Source organism: Triturus cristatus, chromosome 1_2 (genome assembly GCF_964204655.1).
Source record: "Triturus cristatus chromosome 1_2, aTriCri1.1, whole genome shotgun sequence".
NCBI classification, from domain to species: Eukaryota; Metazoa; Chordata; class Amphibia; order Caudata; family Salamandridae; genus Triturus; species Triturus cristatus.
Genome location: NC_140580.1, coordinates 435066502 through 435087527, shown reverse-complemented (window position 1 = coordinate 435087527; position 21026 = coordinate 435066502). Strand labels below are relative to the sequence as shown.

The window sequence follows — 21026 nt, the reverse complement described above, 5'->3', positions numbered from 1 at the left end:
CCATTTTTACCGGGAGACCTGGGGGAACGCTGGGTGGTGGTAAATTTGTGTGAGCCCGGTGATGCCACTACTTTCCCACCCCAAAATGTGTGAAAAAAGTGATTTTTTGAGCAAAAATTGAGGTTTGCAGGGGATTCTGGGTAAGGAAACGTTGGGGGATCCACGCAAGCCATACCTCCCTGGAAGCCGCCGGGTGTCTAGTTTTCAAAAATGCCTGGGTTTGGTAGGTTTCCCTAGATGGCCGCCGCGCACCGGGCCAAAAACCAAAGTGACCCCCCTTGCAAAACCAGGTGGTTTGGCGATAGGCCATCTTGAGGTGGCCTCACTACCTTTGGGGCCCTTGCCTGCCGCGGGTACTTGGGCCAAATCCAACCAGTATGTGTGTGTGTTTGAGGAATAGATGGTTGTGCAGGAATCTTTGTTTTTTGTTTCTCTGCCAAGGTACACTTTCCATGTAAGAATAACCCACCAACTGTAGATATTGTCGAAAACCTTTGGGAGTTCATGGTGATGTCTCTCTAGTGATTTGAAAAATATTTTTTATCCCCATTGTCCTGTAAACCTCAAATTGTCTGCCACATCTTCTTTGCAGTATTATTCCTAAATTCTCACGCTGTAGTAACAATTGGTAATCTGGTTATGCAAGGGGGGTTACTTTTGTTTTTTGCCCAGGGCTCGGCGGCCATCTAGGGAAACCTTTCCAACCCACGCATTTCTGAAAAGTAGACACTCGGCGGCTTCCAGGGAGGTATGGCTTGCGTGGATCCCCCAGCGTTTCCTTACCTAGAATCCCCTGCAAACCTCAATTTTTGCCCAAAAAATCACTTTTTTCACACATTTTGGGGTGGGAAAGTAGTGGCATCACCGGGCTCACACAAATTTACCACCACCCAGCGTTCCCCCAGGTCTCCCGGTAAAAATGGTGCCTCACTTGTGTGGGAGGCCCAAGTACCCGCGGCAGGCAAGGGCCCCAAAGGTAGTGAGGCCACCTCAAGATGGCCTATTGCCAAACCACCTGGTTTTGCAAGGGGGGTCACTTTGGTTTTTGGCCCGGTGCGCGGCGGCCATCTAGGGAAACCTACCAAACCCAGGCATTTTTGAAAACTAGACACCCGGCGGCTTCCAGGGAGGTATGGCTTGCGTGGATCCCCCAACGTTTCCTTACCCAGAATCCCCTGCAAACCTCAATTTTTGCTCAAAAAATCACTTTTTTCACACATTTTGGGGTGGGAAAGTAGTGGCATCACCGGGCTCACACAAATTTACCACCACCCAGCGTTCCCCCAGGTCTCCCGGTAAAAATGGTGCCTCACTTGTGTGGGAGGCCCAAGTACCCGCGGCAGGCAAGGGCCCCAAAGGTAGTGAGGCCACCTCAAGATGGCCTATCGCCAAACCACCTGGTTTTGCAAGGGGGGTCACTTTGGTTTTTGGCCCGGTGCGCGGCGGCCATCTAGGGAAACCTACCAAACCCAGGCATTTTTGAAAACTAGACACCCGGCGGCTTCCAGGGAGGTATGGCTTGCGTGGATCCCCCAACGTTTCCTTACCCAGAATCCCCTGCAAACCTCAATTTTTGCTAAAAAAATCACTTTTTTCACACATTTTGGGGTGGGAAAGTAGTGGCATCACCGGGCTCACACAAATTTACCACCACCCAGCGTTCCCCCAGGTCTCCCGGTAAAAATGGTGCCTCACTTGTGTGGGAGGCCCAAGTACCCGCGGCAGGCAAGGGCCCCAAAGGTAGTGAGGCCACCTCAAGATGGCCTATCGCCAAACCACCTGGTTTTGCAAGGGGGGTCACTTTGGTTTTTGGCCCGGTGTGCGGCGGCCATCTAGGGAAACCTACCAAACCCAGGCATTTTTGAAAACTAGACACCCGGCGGCTTCCAGGGAGGTATGGCTTGCGTGGATCCCCCAACGTTTCCTTACCCAGAATCCCCTGCAAACCTCAATTTTTGCTCAAAAAATCACTTTTTTCACACATTTTGGGGTGGGAAAGTAGTGGCATCACCGGGCTCACACAAATTTACCACCACCCAGCGTTCCCCCAGGTCTCCCGGTAAAAATGGTGCCTCACTTGTGTGGGAGGCCCAAGTACCCGCGGCAGGCAAGGGCCCCAAAGGTAGTGAGGCCACCTCAAGATGGCCTATCGCCAAACCACCTGGTTTTGCAAGGGGGGTCACTTTGGTTTTTGGCCCGGTGCGCGGCGGCCATCTAGGGAAACCTACCAAACCCAGGCATTTTTGAAAACTAGACACCCGGCGGCTTCCAGGGAGGTATGGCTTGCGTGGATCCCCCAACGTTTCCTTACCCAGAATCCCCTGCAAACCTCAATTTTTGCTAAAAAAATCACTTTTTTCACACATTTTGGGGTGGGAAAGTAGTGGCATCACCGGGCTCACACAAATTTACCACCACCCAGCGTTCCCCCAGGTCTCCCGGTAAAAATGGTGCCTCACTTGTGTGGGAGGCCCAAGTACCCGCGGCAGGCAAGGGCCCCAAAGGTAGTGAGGCCACCTCAAGATGGCCTATCGCCAAACCACCTGGTTTTGCAAGGGGGGTCACTTTGGTTTTTGGCCCGGTGCGCGGCGGCCATCTAGGGAAACCTACCAAACCCAGGCATTTTTGAAAACTAGACACCCGGCGGCTTCCAGGGAGGTATGGCTTGCGTGGATCCCCCAACGTTTCCTTACCCAGAATCCCCTGCAAACCTCAATTTTTGCTCAAAAAATCACTTTTTTCACACATTTTGGGGTGGGAAAGTAGTGGCATCACCGGGCTCACACAAATTTACCACCACCCAGCGTTCCCCCAGGTCTCCCGGTAAAAATGGTGCCGTCATGGTTCAGTGTATTAAATTTTATTAACAAGAGATTTCACAAAAATGAAATGCACTGTCAATAATTAAATTCACAAAAAACCAAACCAATGACTTGCAGCTCGTGAGCTGTAAAGCCACGTCAAGGCACCAACCGCTTTACAGGCCATTCACACACCTTTCATACGTGATACAAACAAGACCATTCGCACCACCAGGTACAAAAGCAACACAGTACAAAAATCACCAAAAAGGGACAAGGTACACCCTGCTTCAGAAAGACAAATATTACTGCACAGTCATCTAACCCGCAAGCACACGCACATACTGGTTGGATTTGGCACGAGGGTGAGTGATGGTTCAGTAGATAAAATTGTATTACCAAGTGATTTCACAAAAAATGAAATGCACTGGTAATAATTGAAAGGGCAAGAAACTGAACCATTGACTCACAGCTCGTGAGCTGTAAAGCCACGACAAGGCACCAACCTCTTTACAGGCCATTCATACACCTTTCATACGTGTGAGACATACAAAACCATTCACACCGCCAGCCGCGGGCCCATCACATAACAAAACTCACACCGGCACACAGCGCCATTCAAGGGCCCATCACTTTCACACGCCCACAATCCAGACACAGCAACTACACAGGCTGAAGGATTGCGTGGAGTGGCACTCAGCTAGCAGTGTGTGTAGTGACCAGCAGAAAGTCACTACTCACACACAGCCAGCCAAGCACCGGTCGACACACACCGCTAGCCAAACGCCAGTCCACGCACACCGCTAGCCAAGCGCCAGTCCAGGCACACCGCCATCCAATCGCCAGTCCAGGCACACCGGCAGCCAATCGCCAATCCACCTACACCGCCAGCCAAGCTCCAGTCCACGGACACCACCAGACAAGCACCATTCCACGCACACCGCCAGCCAAGCTCCAGTCCACACACACCACCAGACAAGCTCCAGTCCACGGACACCACCAGCCAAGCTCCAGTCCACGGACACCACCAGCCAAACACCAGTCCGCACACACCACCAGCCCACACACACTGCCAGCCAAGTACCAGTCCACGCACAGCGCCAGCCAAGCACCATTCCACGCACACCACCAGCCAAGCACCATTCCACGCACACCGCCAGCCAAGCACCATTCCACGCACACCACCAGCCACGCACCAGTCCACGCACACCGCCAGCCAAGCACCATTCCACGCACACCACCAGCCACGCACCAGTCCACGCACACCGCCAGTCCATGCACACCGCCAGTCCACGCACACCGTCAGCCAAGCACCATTCCACGCACACCACCAACCAAGTGCCAGTCCACACACACCAACAGCCAAGCGCAAGCCTACACACACCGCCATCACATTTTGGATTTTTTTAGAAAAAAATAAAAACACAAACAAATTGCAAATAGATACAAATCTTCTAACAGAAAATCAGCAACTAAATACATTGCACTAACACCAACATTGAAACAGAATCAAATTATCCAAAGAATACAGACCAGCCAGTTCACTTTACCACTCAAGAATCCTCCCAAAAAAATTTTCGCGTGTGGTACGCTCTAAAACAAGCAGAGAGACACAGTGCAGGATGAGAGGGACAATCGGGGCAGTACATACGACTCTCCTTCCGCAAACCTCTTCGCCAACAGACTCTACATCTCCTACTGGGAAAATCTTTTGCGGGTGTGGGAGGAATGTGATCTGGAAAGTGGCGTTCTTTCAATCTAGCAACATCCTCCACCAGTCCAACTCTAGGAACACTTGCCTGTTCCACTACAACAAGGCTGCCTATTACAGACTCCTGAAACTTAACAAAAGTCATCTTTGACTCAGGGCAAGAATCCTGGAACACAACAAAAGCATTAAACATTGCCAAGTGGAAAAGATGGATAGCCAACTTCTTGTACCAAATGTAAGCCTTACGAAGAGCAGTGTAAGGTTCCAACCTCTGATCTACTCTGTCAACACCACCCATGTACCTATTATAGTCTAAAACACATACAGGTTTGCGCGCTTCAGCGACCTGACCCCAAACAGTCACAGGTGCAGTGCTTTCATCATGGATGGAAGTCAGCATGTAGACATCTCTCCTGTCTGTAAACTTCACAGCAAGAAGCTCCTGGCAACGCAACGCACTGCACTGTCCCCGCACAAGCTTTTGACAAACAAGTTCTTTCGGAAAACCTTTACGGTTACAGCGGACTGTGCCACAAGCAAAAGTGTCAACTTTGGCCAATTCCCTGAACAACCGTACACCAGTGTAGAAGTTATCTACATATAAATGGTGGCCTTTGTTAAAAAATCCTCTTCCAAGTTCCCAAACAATTTTCTCAGTCACTCCAAAAGTGGACGGACAACCAGGGAGGTTAAACCTAGATTCCTTACCGGTGTACACCCTGAAATTAGAGACATATCCAGTCCTACTGTCACACAGCATATACAGCTTTATTCCATAGCGTGCCCTCTTACTAGGAATGTATTGCCTAAAAACCAAGCGGCCCTTGAACAACACCAAAGACTCATCCACTGCAATTTCTCTACCAGGGGCATAAATCTCAGAAAATCGATCAACAAAGTGATCAAGGACAGGCCTAATCTTAAAAAGACGGTCACAATCAGGGTGATCTCGTGGCAACGCTAAACCATTATCTACAAAGTGCATCATCCGAAGCAGAAGCAAATACCTGTCACGACTCATGACTGCCGGAAAAATAGACGTTGCCATCAAGGGACTGCTAGACCAATATGAAGCCAATGATGGCTTCCTTAGCAAGCCCATCAAAAAAGTTAAACCCAAGAACTTCTTCATCTCTTCAACATTTGTGGGAGTCCACCGGGTAGCTCTAGAGTGTGGCTTAAGACTGGCACTGTTGTCCCTCAAAAACTGTTCGGCATACAAATTAGTCTGCTCAACAATCTCTGCCAAAAACACATCGTCCATAAACAACTGAAAAAAATTTACAGGCAAAAAGTTCTCGGTATTCACTCTAGACCCTGGAACACCAGTAAACTCAGGAAATTCCGGCTGCACCATGCCAGGGGCAACCCAGAGGTCATCACTTTCAACGGGAAGACTTGCAGCCCCAGCCTGCAGCCCAGATGTCTCTTGCCGCACTACACCAACGGAAAGGCTTGCAGCCCCAGCCTGCAGCCCAGATGCCTCTTGCCGCACTACACCAACGGGAAGCCTTGCAGTCCCAGCCTGCAGCCCAGATGTCTCTTGCCGCACTACACCAACGGGAAGCCTTGCAGCCGCAGGCTGCAGCCCAGATGCCTCTTGCCGCACTATCGGCACATCAGTCTCCTCCTCTAACACAGGCACTTCATCCGCGCTAAGAGTATCTTCATCATCCGATGACCCCATACGGAGAGAAAACTCACTGCCAGAATCGTCCCCTGCCCCCTCTCCCTCAGAAGCAGAGTCAGTCTCTGACCCAATATCAGAAGAAGACTCAAACAGCAAACCAACAACCTGCTGAGCAGTCATCCTGCGGCTAGCCATTATACCTACTAAGATGGAAGACTGCACAAACAAGTCAACAACAACCAACAATGTGCAAACCAAGTAAGTAAAGAAATGTGTACCTTATATCAATAAGATCAATGTACTCAAAAACTATACAATCCAAAATCAAAAGAGACAGCTACACTCACCAGAAACAAACTCTGCAGTGACACAGCAAAGACCAACGATATCAAACTAGAAAGAAGAAAAAAAAACAAATTACTCACAAGACAACAAAATACACATCATGCACCAATGCAAAAAGTTTTTGAAACTCAAAAACCAAACATACTGCTATTATTACACCATTTGCAAAAAAAAACAGGCAGAGAAATCAAACACATTTGCATTGTACAAAAAAACAGTCTCTTACCAAACTACACAAACAGCAAAACCACCAGAACCAAAACGTCACCGTGAACAGAAGAAAAGCCTTCACCTAGAACAAAAAAGTAAACAAAAAAAACATTACAATTGGAAATCACAAAACATATAACAATAAACATTATAACATGCCATGTCACTACCCAAATGGTCAATCGGTTTGTGTGCCAGGTCAGGCAGAAAACAGCAGGAAAAAAAAGGCTATTCAGTCCCGGGGCAGGTGAGCCAAATACATATAACAAATTGCACCCTGGAAGCGAGGGGTCACTTCTATTTCTAATTGAACTAATTCCCTGGTGTCTAGTGGGCTTTTCTGCCTCCAATGGGAGCAGAAACGGCAAAAAAATAAAACCGATCTGCCCACAGAGGGGGCAGAAAAGTCTTCAAAACATTTAGGGGCCCAAGGAAGCGACCCTTGCCCAAGGGGTCGCTTCCTACAATAATATTTATATCCCTGGTGTCTAGTGGGCTTTTCTGCCCCCCCCCAAAGAGCAGAAACGGACAGAAAGACGACCAATCTGCCCCCAGGGGGGGCAGAAAAGTATTCTAAAAAATTAGGCCGCAAAGGAAGCGACCCTTGCCCAAGGGGTCGCTTCCTACATAAAGAAAAAGACATCCCTGGTGTCTAGTGGGCTTTTCTGCCCCCCCTGGGGGCAGAAACGGGCAGAAAGACGACCGATCTGCCCCCAGGGGGGGCAGAAAAGTCTCCTAATCACTTTACCACCCTAGGAAGCGACCCTTGCCCAAGGGGTCGCTTCCTACATAACGAAATAGACATCCCTGGTGTCTAGTGGGCTTTTCTGCCCCCCCTAGGGGGAGAAACGGGCAGAAAGAAGACCGATCTGCCCCCAGGGGGGGCAGAAAAGTCTTCAAATTATTTGGCCCCCCAAGGAAGCGACCCTTGCCTAAGGGGTCGCTTCCTACATAGCATAAACAATATCCCTGGTGTCTAGTGGGCTTTTCTGCCCCCCCCTGGGGGCAGAAACGCGCAGAAAGCGGACCGATCTGCCCCCAGGGGGGGCAGAAAAGACTTCCACAAAATTTGCCCCCAAGGAAGCGACCCTTGCCCAAGGGGTCGCTTCCTACATAGTAAAAACAACATCCCTGGTGACTAGTGGGCTTTTCTGCCCCCCCTGGGGGCAGAAACGCGCAGAAAGCGGGCCGATCTGCCCCCAGGGGGGGCAGAAAAGACTTTGCCAAAGTTTCGTGCCCAAGGAAGCGACCCTTGCCTAAGGGGTCGCTTCCCAAACTCCAAATACAAAATCCCTGGTGTCTAGTGGGGCATCCCTACTCCACGATCGCGACGCTGTGCGCGATCGTGGAGCAGGAATGCCCTGTATTGAGACATCGGGGGAGAGGAAATACTCTTTCCTCTCCCCCGATGCCTCAATACTAGAGATTTCACCGCCGCGGCCCCCACCAGACGCCAAACACCTACCTCTGCTCCCCTCGGACGCGCTGGAAGAAATGGATTCCAGCGCGTCCAACGCTTCCTGATGACGCCGGCGCGCGCTGTGCGCGCTGACGTCATCAGAAAGCGTGGGGGGGCTCGGGGGGGGTCGGGGGTGGCAGCGGAAGCTCTTCCGCTGCCACCCCCGTAAAGGGGGGCAAGATCGAGGCACAAGGGGGGGAGCGCCAGCGCTTCCCCCGGGGGCTGTCCTCATGACGGAACGGTTCCGTCATGAGCACAGCCCAACCGATGCTCATGACGGAACCGTTCCGTCATGAGCATCGAAGGGGTTAACAGTGATAGCAACAACCCTACATAACTTAAGTGCACACATGCATGTCGATGCATGAAAGCATAAACACACTCATGGTGAGTCGCTGCAGCGTCATGCCACCTATGTGTATATGTGTGATGACATGTGAGCTTACATACTGTTGGACTTTTTTTTTCACCAATGCTATTCAGCATTGGCAATAATCATTTCTCTTTTTGTTGATGCAGCATCAGTAAAAATAATTGGCAGAGCCTAAAATTCTGCATTGGCAAAGCATGCTGCCAGGGTTCTTGGCCCTCCCACATCTTACCACATCCCCCCCGGATCCCTTTGCATGCATATCAGCGCTAGAGCCTGGGTGCTCAAGATGCCACCATTGAAATGCATGGGAGAAAGCCCCGAGTGTAAGGGGAGAGCCTCCGCTGGGAGACTGAGCGCCGCGAACGGGGCTGTTTCTCCTCAAGATTGACTCCTCAGGTAACGACCCCTGAGGTTAGCCTGCAACTCAACTTTGCTGCTGCACAACAAATGCCTCAATCGCTACAAGTAGTTTTCCTAGCATATGATACTAGCTGAAGCCCGCCCTCCCTGTTTCAGTATTTTCTCATTTCTTTCTGATTCTGGGTGCTCTGTTTGCCTGCAAGTGCAGGTCTAGAAACACATCTGAAAATAGTTTCCAAAATATTCAGAATATGCGAGCAGTTTCCAAAATGTACAAGGAATTTGTAAAATCTGCACTCATTAAGAAATCAGAATTCTCTGAATATAAAACCATTTCCACGGATTTGGGCAGTGCCTACCTGTCGATGTTGGTCAATAAATGTTTTAAAACTGATGTTCAGTACTGATTGTACATGATTGTACAATCTGTTTCATTATTGTTCAATATTCGAGTACATTACTCTAAGTTAAAACTCGCTTTTGTGACTTTGGTTCAATGCTGGGTTCGATATTCGTCTTTGCCCCACCACATTTATTACTCAAGACAAGAAGGATGCATATTAAGTTGGTGCTTTGATTTATAAGCCATACCTTGAAAATCACACTGGACAGAGGCTGAAGCTAAGAGTGCCCCCCCCCCCAAACCCCGCCTTTAAACTTCTTAGGTAGTACAAGACAGCAAAAAAAAGAGTGACAATGCATGCCCTGACAAACTAGTCTTTCACATTTTAATATAGCATTAGTATACTATGACGATTTTTTTTTTGACTTATGATTGTCAGAATGGCTCAGCTTGTAGTAGACAGTCGTGTTTGAATTGTACGTCCAGATTTCTCGAAATGACCCTCAACTCGGCTGCTTTTCGGAGGCAATCCTTTAAGTACGACACACGCGGCTGTATGAGCCTGTATTACGCCTTCCAGTGGGATAATGACCTAGACAGCACCCAGGAAGGAGGGGAAGTTTAATCTCTGGAGGCAGTCCTTTTATCATCCAAACAGGGGGAACTTTTCTGTGTCCTCTTTTGTTTCTCTTGATTACTTCAGGGCTTGCAATCAAATGCAGCTTAGTTGCTGCTTCTATGTATGACCAGAGCGCCATGCGCGCTTTCACTGTGGCAGTGCAATGGGTCTCACATTTGCGAGAGTTTGAGCTATTTGGCATTGTAAATGACAATGCCTTTTATTTATGTGTTGGTTTTTAAAACATAAATAATAAGTATTGTCATTTACAGTGCCAGTAGCTTAAACTCTTGCAAATGCGAGACCTATTGCATTGCAAATGCTTGTTCTTCCATAGGAAACCATTGACTGCTTTTCTATGAAATTTCTTCTAAGTGTTGATTTCTGCAATTTCTAAATATTCCTCAAAAATCGTATAACATCTGAAAACGTAATTACTTACCTGTTTTGGATAAATGCCCCAGTACTGAGTCTAGCCACCCAGTACTGGATTACAAAAGTAACGATAACCTACTGTACCTGTAACCTATATTTCCTTCCATAGGGAATCATTGATTGTTTGCTCTGAAATATTTTCTAAGTGCTCACTTTTGAAATAGCTAAATATTAGTTAAAAATCACTACAGTACCAAAGTCGACTTTCAACAGCTGATTCTGAGAACTGACCCAGGACTGGATCTAGGATCCAAGCCTGGAATTACAAAAGTAATCTAAAAAGTAATCTGTTGCATATAATTTGAATTTAGCATTGAGCTCAATGTATTGTGTTTGGAAATAGAGTTGCCTACTGCAACTAGTTCTAACTGTTTACTAAAAAGTCTATTGCATATACAAAAGTATTTTTATGAAACATCTCCTGTCGAGAAAGTATATTTTAATTCCAAGTGTTGGTTCTAAAATAAAACAAGCATATATTTTTTATATACAAACCATTGGCCTAGAGTTCAGTTATTGAGTGTGTGGAACTATTTGCTGACTGAGTGTGTACAACAAATGCTTTACACGTCCTCTGATATTGCCTTACTGCTTGACCAGGCTACCACTTTGGAGAGTAAGGTTATATCTAACTTTAACCTCTGTTAAACCCTTGGGGTCTGTGGACTCTGTACACCCTGTACCTATTAAGGAACAGTATATACAGAGCCACTTTCTCACATAGTATGCCACACGAACTACACGGTGCACTTTTACACAACACATGGTATCAGCACATGACCGCCATGGATGCCCAAACATCAGCCAGGCCCTGCTATGTCTGCTCACTGATACCAAACACCGTAGGTGCAGACAGGCTTTATTTGTCCCAAGAGATAGACCCCTAAAAGTGAAAAAATGCCTCATCCACATGTACCTGTGTATGGTTATGACCAAGATACAACCTAATAAAGTAGAACCCCAAACAGTAGTAGTAAACGTCACCCGGTATGAGACCAACCCCACAGCACTGTACCTTTTCACCAAGCCTAGCGATATTCAAACCGAGCTAGAGAGGATGCAAAGGCAGGACACTATAGGGGAGGACACTGATTGGCCCCAAAGATTTTTGTGAAAAAAGGTTCTTGGAGGAAGCAAACCACTGCACCAGTCAACAAACACGTCCTCTCCCGCCTCCGCCAATGGTCCCAGGGTGGCCCTTAGCATATGTGAGACAATTTTCTTTAATAACAAATGGACCCCAGACATGGAATTACAGTGCAGGGCCATTCACCTCAATGATATGAAGGGAAATGAGTCTCGTAGGGAAGGGTTGAATACCAGCATAGATTCCCCATGTCAGGAAGTCTGGGATGCTGAAATTGGTAGGTACACATTGCTAGAGGGGAAGGGGCAATCCCTACTTGTAAGAAACTTACACTGTATTCCTTGTGTTTCAGAGGCAAAGGAATGATCCCGCTTGGAATGAATGAGAATTGTGGAGCAATACTGTACGTACCAGACATACAATGGGGCACCTCCATGCTGATGGATATCTACGGGCAATGTGGGGGATTTGCCTCTGCTCAGCTCATCCCCAGATGATGGGGCCTCTGAGCCCTCACAACCATACACACCCCGACCCCAATTATCCCTGGAAAACACCTTCCTGAGTTCTTCCAACATCCGTTCAGAAGAAAACAACTCTATCGCATCAGACTCCAGAGAAAAGATTGATGAATATTTTGGCTGGCTCAGTACAAGGTAATTTCGGAGAATTCAGACTGTTTTCTGACACTCAAGTAAATGAGAGCAGATCCATGCCCTTCTTCACCCTGCAAACAAAGGCGAACTCCTGCTGGTTGCAGATAACCAGGTGGGAAATGCTGAAGATGATCAACGATACTGAGCTCAGTCTAAATGCTATCAAGGAAAAACTAAGAGCCATCCGCCTTATGGTGATACAATATCGGTATGTGTTGGACTTGATTACTGCTATGGAGGGCGAGATGTGTTCCAAAACCGGTGCCATCCAAACACTGCATCATCTGCAAGCTGACATGAAGAAGGAGTGAGGTGCTCCTGAGCAGGACTGGTCAATATATTAGTTTTTCTGACTCCCTCGGTGGGTGACCAGACTGTTCGCGTCATTGCTTCCGGTAATCATTTTTGTGTGGTTTCCTACAGGTGGGGGTTTCCTGCTGTAGAATGCAAGTAACTAGGGAAGTAGTTATAGAAACAATAGAAACACCCAGAACATGGAATAATGTAACTGTCATGAAGAATGGGGTAAATGATGCAGCTGAAAATGTAACTAGAAGGGGAATGTTAATATTGCAAAATATTATGTCAGCGTATGCCATGATATATGTACTCATAGCAAGGAACTTGCATCACTGTTTTCTAATTCACCCGATATGAGCTTCCCATCAACTCCAAGTCAGAAATATGTGCTCAGGCGGGCCCTGCAACCTAGGCCTGAAGCAACTGATTGACAGACCCCTGGTGGGGTGACACGTAGCCCTTATATAAATTTGCAAAATGGAAAAACCCTGATAGATCCCACAGATAGACAGCTATACCACAATAGTCCAAGGGGATTTGCCCCAACAAAAACACATTTGGCTGGAGGGGTGCTCGTTCCCTCAGCACCATAAAGTTAGATGCCCCATGAAGTTAGGAACACTCAGCCAATCAGAGCACAGCATGCACACTACACGCAGTGATCACACACTCCCCATCCCGGACATCTGGACATGTACCCAGTGGCCCATACTGTGTCCACGCAAGGTCGGGACCCACCTGCACTCCATTCCGGGTGGTCAGATTTATGACTCCGGCACTGGGCCCGGATTTCTCTCTATAAAGGAATGCACAAACTGTTTTATGACACTATGTCCATTGTATATAATGATGGCCAAAACTAAAGTAGTTTGAGGCAGTATTCAGACCCTGACTTTCTCACTGTTCTCTCGGCCGCAGCGTTTAATTAAACCAACTGTTCTTGTTTTGCTAAACGCCTCTTGTCTTTTATTTTTTAAGGTAAATTCACATTCGAGCAACAAGGTTTGACAGTGAGGAGGCTCAAAATGTATTTATTTATTTAAAGGATTTATAAAGCGCGCTGCAATCCAACAGGGTTACCCGGCGCTAAAAGCAGGACAAATGAGATTGGAGCTCAGTTAGCATTAAGCCTAACTAAAAAGAAAGGTCTTTAGCTTTTTTCGGAAGGCGCGGAGAGATAGACAATTCCTGAGTTCTAGTGGAAGAGAGTTCCACAAGCAGAACAGAGTTCCACAGTGGAAGAGAGTTCCAAGACAAGAAGAGAGTAAAAATGTATTTTAGAAGGAGATGCACAATAGGTCGGTAGTGTGCGTGAAGAGGCGGAGCTCTGTGTTAAGGGATCCTTTCTTAATGAAGTGGTATTGGTCTGGAAAAAGGGATTCAAGGAAATCTCTCAAGATTTTGTGTTTCAAGTTTGTCTTTGAGCATTTAGAGTTGTTTGAAGGGTATGTCATTTTGGAAGCATTGGCACCTGATGTAGCAAATCACAATGGTGTGTGTCAGGTAGTGACATTGCGTGACTATGCAGACTGTGGATTGGGAAAGAAGAGAAAATGATCAATCCAAGAAAACACTTCAAAATGTGATCTACAGCTGCATGAATGATCCCCGAGTGATAAAGTAAACCACAACAGAAAGGTCATTTTAAAAATTCCTATAAACAATCTCATATTAAGTTCTGTTCATGAAACATGTCCTGGCCTTTGCAGAGTGTTAAAACGGGAACAGAACGCTGTGTTTTTTAATGGGGAAAAATGGCAACCCTAGTGCCAAGATGAAAGTTTGTGCTTTGTTTGTTTCTGTTTTAATCTGGTGGGTTTAGCACATAGTCCTTCTCGGGGCTTTAAGTGAGCCGGGTCCTGCCGGCGCTGAGCACCGGCAGCTCTAAAAAGCAGGTGCCGAGACGGGTCTCTATCGGGCTCTCCATTTTTGCCCTGACCTTCAGGGTGAAACAATACATCTTAACTCTGCAGCAGTACGAGCTTTCGCTGCCTATGAGGTATCTTCAAAGAGACTCGTTTTAGTTCTTTCACAATGTCTCTTCATTTACAAACTAAAAGCATTTACAATATTCCCTGCTACAAATCCATTGTTGTTACTTATTTATCTCACACAACTAACAGCCACTGGCAAAGTCAATAGTCTCGGCTTGTTGTAGGTGTAATGTTATTTGTTGTAGTATAGGTCTAGATGCAATAACGGAAGCAGCAAAATACCAGTCGAGCGGCACACTATGCTAAGCACAGATTTTTAGCTTACCTATTTTTAAGCCACACCCTTAATTACATTGGCCACTCCCCTTTGAGAGCTCCCCCAGTTTTTGCATTCCACTTAAAGCCCTGGTTCTTCTATAGTTTATGTTGCTGTAGAAATGGATCATTATCCTGTAGGCGCCATTTGTTTCTATTACTGTGGGGAGAGTTTATCCTGTAGTCCTCTTTCTATTTCAGTGATTGCCTTCATTAATTGGTTAATTGATCAAATAAAAGCACTCTTTTCACCTCACTGTTTCACTTACTTTGAGCCCTTTGTTAGTGTATGTCAATGCAGCTTGGAGCCATTAAGAAGAAATCTTAGATGTTAATTCAATGAATAATTGTTGATACCCTAATTTTGGGTATAGAGATATGCAAGGTTGCTCTAGTCGGTTTCCTACCAAAGGGTAGTGCAAATAAATGATTGGTTTATTTTCTTGTATTTTGTTTCATGTCCAGTCCTAAGTGTTTTCACTAGATGTACAGGATTGGTTATAGCACAGCAGCGCCTCATCAAAAAGCTGACCCTGTATTAACCCTGCCGCTCACAAACAATGTAAATTGGGGTTTGAACACACTTACGGAATGTTGCCAGGGCGGCTTTAGCACTGGTGACGCCCTGTGCAACAATCATTTTTTGGCGCCCCCACACCCAATGATCACCTTTTAGGATTCTCTCACTACCACGGAGCAAACGTGCCTCTCATCTCTCCAGTCATAGGTTATAGGTAAACACAGCGCCCCCTCCTTAGGTCAGCGCCCCCTCCACAGGTCAGCGCCCTGTGCGGCCGCACCAGTCGCACTGCCCTAAAGGCGGCCCGGGTTGCAGTTTCAGCATTAATCATTACAAATTTGCCTTTTGATGCAGTGCCGAAATCAACAACCCTGGGAAGCCGCAGCTGTCTTTATTAAGCCTGGGTGAAGACGTTGGAATCACGCTGCTGACAGTATCTTCGCTGGCACTCTGTGAAGTGATGGCAGCGCCTCGCGGGCTGGCACGTGCCCACATCCACTCGCCTTTCCAGGCATGACCCGGCCGAAGCGGTGCCCATGTGACCATTTGAAATCATAAGTATTAAGAAATGGCTTTAAAGATGATGTCTCCCTCCACACAGTCCCCTTCCTTAAAGCACTGCCCCTTATCCGGCACCTCCGAATTTTAATTATTCTTAGTAAAGAGTCGGTACAGCTGAAAGGAGGGCATTTTAAGGGTCCTGCTCCTCAGGAATTCAGACACTGGCACCATACTAGCTGCTTTAAATCAGTAGTTGTCTGACTAGTCTTTAAGCTATACTTATTACAGGTCAAAACCATTTTGCTTCGCCCTTCACCCAAGATTCACATTTTAACAATTTCTGGGGCAAATGGTAGCTCAGGGGTTTTGCTCTACAACTGCAAACATTGCATTGCTGGAAAATAGTTATTTCAAAATACGGTTAAGATGTTAATTCTAATGCACTTCAAACTGGTAAACGAGTAATATCTGATAGATAGACTTACAGGAAAACAAGGGAAGGAGTGTAAGGGGTGTGGGGTATGATAAAAGGTGCAGTGGCACAGGCTCCCAAGCCTTTCCAATATGGATGTGTCTGACTGGCATAGTGACAGATGCAGACTCAGGGAGCTTAGAAAAATACCTAGAAACCTGTAATGTTATTGTACTAAAGTCATCATATAACAAATTAATCTGCCAAATAAATACATTCATACGGGTGGTGGACTGTTGCAGGTCTTAACTAATTTATTTAAGAAAATATTTGCAGACGAGTGCTTTTCTAAACTTGGACTAAATGTAATGTTTGCTAGTTTGCATTTACAATTTTATTAGGTTTGGCCTCAAACTGCTGTGCCAGGTATCTGTCATGGCCCATAGCTGTAATGCACCTGCGCAATAGAAAGTATTTGTATAAAATTGGGACATTCTGTTTTGCTTCATCTTTGATTGTGTTTGGGAACCTGGCTTTTGACTAAGACATGATCGTGCACAAAAATTAATAATGGAATATCAAATCAGGTCTTTTTTCACTCTTTTCAATGCCATTTCAGAAATACAATAGAACCCTGCCTCCATTCATTTCCACTTTGCTCACTGTGCCATTGGACTCAAGCAGCACCTCACTGAGGAGGGCCCAAGAATAATTTCGAGTGGATGAGATTAATTCAAGATTTTCAGTCATCATGTGTTTTTTTTCCTCATCGGATAGTCTCATAAACACGACGCTATTTCCTGTAAACTGGTCTGACAGCTTTTGTTAAATGTTGTCAGCCTGCATTACAGAGTAAGTACACTAGGTGGTAGCAAAAGCAATAAACGGGGAGCCGCAGTTCACAGATCATTTGAAATGTTTTCAAATAAATGCAAATCACATACATGTTTTGAACAAAAAGTTCAGTATTCAGAGAATACATCATCCAAGTGCTGACTGCATTTACTGTTCAGTAAAACGTGTTTTATCTTGAGCGGCAGGCAACTTGAGGAGAAGCTCACGTGAAACTAAAACATCCACTATGTTTCTGAAAAACAAACTGCTAAAGCAACTTGGTACCGTGAATAAGGCTTTCACTGAGGTAAAGAAACTGACGCTGGAAAGTTCTCAATTAATTACGTTTACTTATTTAATTGTATTTGGTGCACTTAATGTTTCGTTTATCAATGTCCGCACGCACGCGGCGAGAGTGCTTAACGTATGTGTTTGTTGTGCGTGTGTAGCACAGGTCAGTTTGAGTGTCAGACGCGCTTCTATAGAAGTTGTGTTTAGCATGATTCGATTGCCAGCTAACTATTAGGGATGCAAACACAGCGAATGCGCACCTAGACGACATGTATGACATATTTTCCATGCATGTGAAATGTATAAAAGCCTATTGTTGATCATGAATATGTATGTCTCTACATAATTATGCAAGTTCTGTACTATTATGCAGCCAGGTTGTTTTCTAGATCGGGGCACATTTGCATAAAGACGCCTGGGGAGGGGCCTCTCGTGGGGGGCGGTTCCTCCCCATCAATAGTACATGCTTTCTTGTTGTGCCTTTCTTTTGAAAGAGCCCGCGCGCAGAGGCTCACACTCCACTTTCCCGGGACACTCCAACGCGACGCTCGCGCACGGTAAGACGCGCTACTAGTTGTGAAACCAGCTTCCTAATGGCGCGTGCAGACTCCAGGCTCGCGCAGGGGGCGGGTGTGACGCGGGGCGCGTGCAGGTGCGTTGGGAACTTCTTTTAGGAAATTTACTAAAACATTTATTCCGCAGCTAAAGGTAGCAAGGGCAACTTAGACTGCAGGAAACGTGCTCGACAGCACCCAGGTTGGATAATAAAATTAAGCCAGATTTGGGGTGCAGTGGGACCCTGTGCTCCTGCCCCCGCTGCACCGTTCATGCCCCTGTGTCGAACACGATAGTTTGTTTGCATCCACGTTTTACTACCTTCGGTCACAGCAAGTGAATTTTATAGACTCATCCTTGAAGGGGTTCGGAAGGTGTAAACTTGCAATGCGCGTGCCTCTTGTTTTCAGCCAATAGATGCCTTGTTTGCCAGTTATGGGCTTAATGCGAGACGGTGAGATCTGAACGCTTTTCTAATAAATGTATGCATCATGCATGCAAGGACTGGGGACGCTTTCTACTGTACAAAATGAGTTGGATATGGTGTGTGCGTCTAAGAAGTAAACACGTGTGTGTATGTAAATATACATGTGTATTGTTTGAGTTTTTCTGGTGTTTGACACCTAAGATTTTTTCTTACTCAGATGAGACTTTTTCGGCAGCTTTAAAATAGTGCATTATGAGGTATATTTAAATATATCACTATTGTGAAACAGGTGTTTTCTTTGAAAACAAACTACGAGTTCGATCGAATTTGCGAGTGTGCATTTTTTTTTAAATATATACATTGTAACATTCTGCTTCTACTACATTCCATGTGATTAGGTAAAGCACAGAAAAGATTAGATGCTTTAGATTCAAAAACATATAGCCATCTTCTTTTCCGATTTACTCTCTCGTGTGCAGAATGGAATTGTCACCTGTTTTCATGTGCGTATATTTGCTGACTAGCGCGTTAAAGTGCTATTAGGGTAGCATTCACAAATGCACGTGTCGTATACCTCAAATGTAATGGCTGCACAGCGGCCCAGCCCTCTGTCTTCTCACCGCTACTGATGTTATCACAAGTGAACGATGTGGTGTTCAGCCACGTGTGCATGGATTCTAAGAAGCGCCCAGATGGCCTGCTATATAAATATATCTGTGAGAACGATGATGAGTGTATTGTGCATAGTTTTAGATCTGCACATTACTAAACGGAGGGCACACAGTGTGCTGCTCATGTCCGAAGAGAACGCACGCATGTACGCGTGGGAGGCCATTCACTGTGGTGTGCGTGTCCGTCGCGCGCGCCTCTGTGTGCGAGGTTTCTGCAGAAATGGAAGGCGGGCAAGTGCTGAGGTACTTCTCACCCCTACAACAATGAAGCACAACATTTTACTTTGGTGACCTTTAATTTGAATGCGTATTACAAGTTTTCTCCAGGTAGTAGTGATATGGATGTCTGTGTCGGTGCGCGTGTGTGGTGGTGGGGGGGGGGGGGGGGGGGTTGTGTGCGCGAGGGGGTTTCTAAGCATGTGCATGTGCACTGAGCGTGCATATTCGCCCATGCACATATTCATTAGTAAACAATACACCACCTTAGTCAGGGGAGGGTCATCAAATGTGTGTATATTGACTTTCGATTATATATGTATCTTTGCTTCACTGTAGTGTAAACTTGTATTTCCTCAGGTTGATCTAAACAACATTAAGTATAAATATGCAAAGTGCAACCAAAGTACATAGACCAGTTATTTGACACACTTTGTTTTCGTTGTAGGTTTGTTGGCCTGCTCACCCCTCCTACTCTTGCACAGATCCCTCATGCTCGGATGCACTTGGATTTACATAGCTACCCCCCAGAAGGGATCTAAAGCGATGAGGCGTTCCCACATCCTGCCACTCATTCTCCTGCTCGGCTGCCTGAGCACTCTTCCCAAAGCGGCCGCCAAAAATGAAAAGCAGGCAAATAAGAAAGGCGGAAGTCCGTCATTTGCAAGATCGGGCCAGTTATCCACAAAGGACAACCACGCATGCGCATGGAAAATCATTGGCGACGAGTCTGTCAGCTTTGTTGTGACCTGCACCCACCAGCAGAACCAGAGCTATGAGTGCGCCTATGAGGGGGAGCCGCAGCGGTGCCCTGCCTACAGCACCAAGGCTAAGCAGTACTGGAAGCATATCCTGGGTAAGATGAGGAAAACTAAGAGTGCCTGTGAGGACAAAACTCTCAAGTCCCGAATTTGCAAAAAAGGGGCGGCCACTGAGTCCCAGTTGAAGCTGGTGCAACAGAGTCCAAGCTCATTAGAAGGAGGGAAGGCCAAAGGCAAAGGTCGCAGAGGGGAGTTGGAGATGGCTCAGGAGCCAGGCCCAAGAGCCTTCTCGGCCAATCTGGACCCTGCTCCAGAAAAGAAGAGCAAGGCGGGAAAGCAGAAGGTCGCTGTGAAGTTTGACGGGAGCTCAGACATGCCCGCTCCATTGCCCACTGATGTCGCACAGGCTACCCCCAAAGATGAGATAGTTGAGTTAAATGCAGATCTGGCGCAAGAGTACTGTGCGGAGAATTTGCACTCGCTTTGCTCCTTCTTCGTCAACTTCTGGAATGGCTAAATTTCACTGCCTGTGCACAACTGGTACCATTAGAGTAATGAACAGTCCAGGCAACTCGCCCAACTAAAAAATATCTAACCCGGGGATGCTTTGGGAATCCCTTGAACTGGTATATCTGGTGTAAATCTAATATGACTGACAAAGACTTCCAGCATTGAACACGCCTTTGAATCATGCCTACTACTTTATGTAGAATGGGCCTACAAGCATGATGGCCACAAATTGTTTTATTTCTAGGCGCTCTTATGGAGCGGTGAGTTGAAACTCCATTGGGAGGTTTTTCACTGTAGTATCGTTTTGTACTTTAACAAGAATGTTTCTTGCATGAGCAGTGTTTCATTTTCTAACATTGAACTTGTGATGTTTGCCCGCTGCTACCATATGTAACAATAAAAACTGCTTTTTAAGTATCCTTCCGTTTTCTTAACATTCCTTTTGCAGATGACTTTCACAACAAATAAAAGAGGTCATTTTTTTGGGGGGGGGGGGCGGTGAGTATGGTCACAATAAATTATCTAGACTTTGGTAAATTGGACATGCCTTATAATGTATGGTCTAGCTTAGAGCCTGCTGTCTCAGCAGCTATATGTTTTCCAAAACATTCCTAATAAAATTGCATAAATATATAGCTACATAAAGAGGCTATTTTATGTATTTTAATATTGATCTATTTGACCTGTGCTTTTATGGATACATCCTTGTATCCGAATAAAGATTACTTGAATTGAATTGAATAAAGAGGC

General features: G+C 46.3%; 1 protein-coding gene across 1 annotated transcript; it reads left to right on the top strand.

Annotated features, from left to right (window-relative positions):
- Window positions 1-17624: 17624 nt before the first annotated feature.
- On the top strand, window positions 17625-20695 carry FGFBP3 (fibroblast growth factor binding protein 3). Its single transcript, XM_085605855.1, has 2 exons — window positions 17625-17693; window positions 19454-20695. Exon 2 carries the CDS (start codon window positions 19498-19500, stop codon window positions 20281-20283), a length of 786 nt encoding a protein of 261 aa, XP_085461981.1. The 5' UTR covers window positions 17625-17693; window positions 19454-19497; the 3' UTR covers window positions 20284-20695.
- The last annotated feature ends 331 nt before the right edge of the window (window positions 20696-21026 follow it).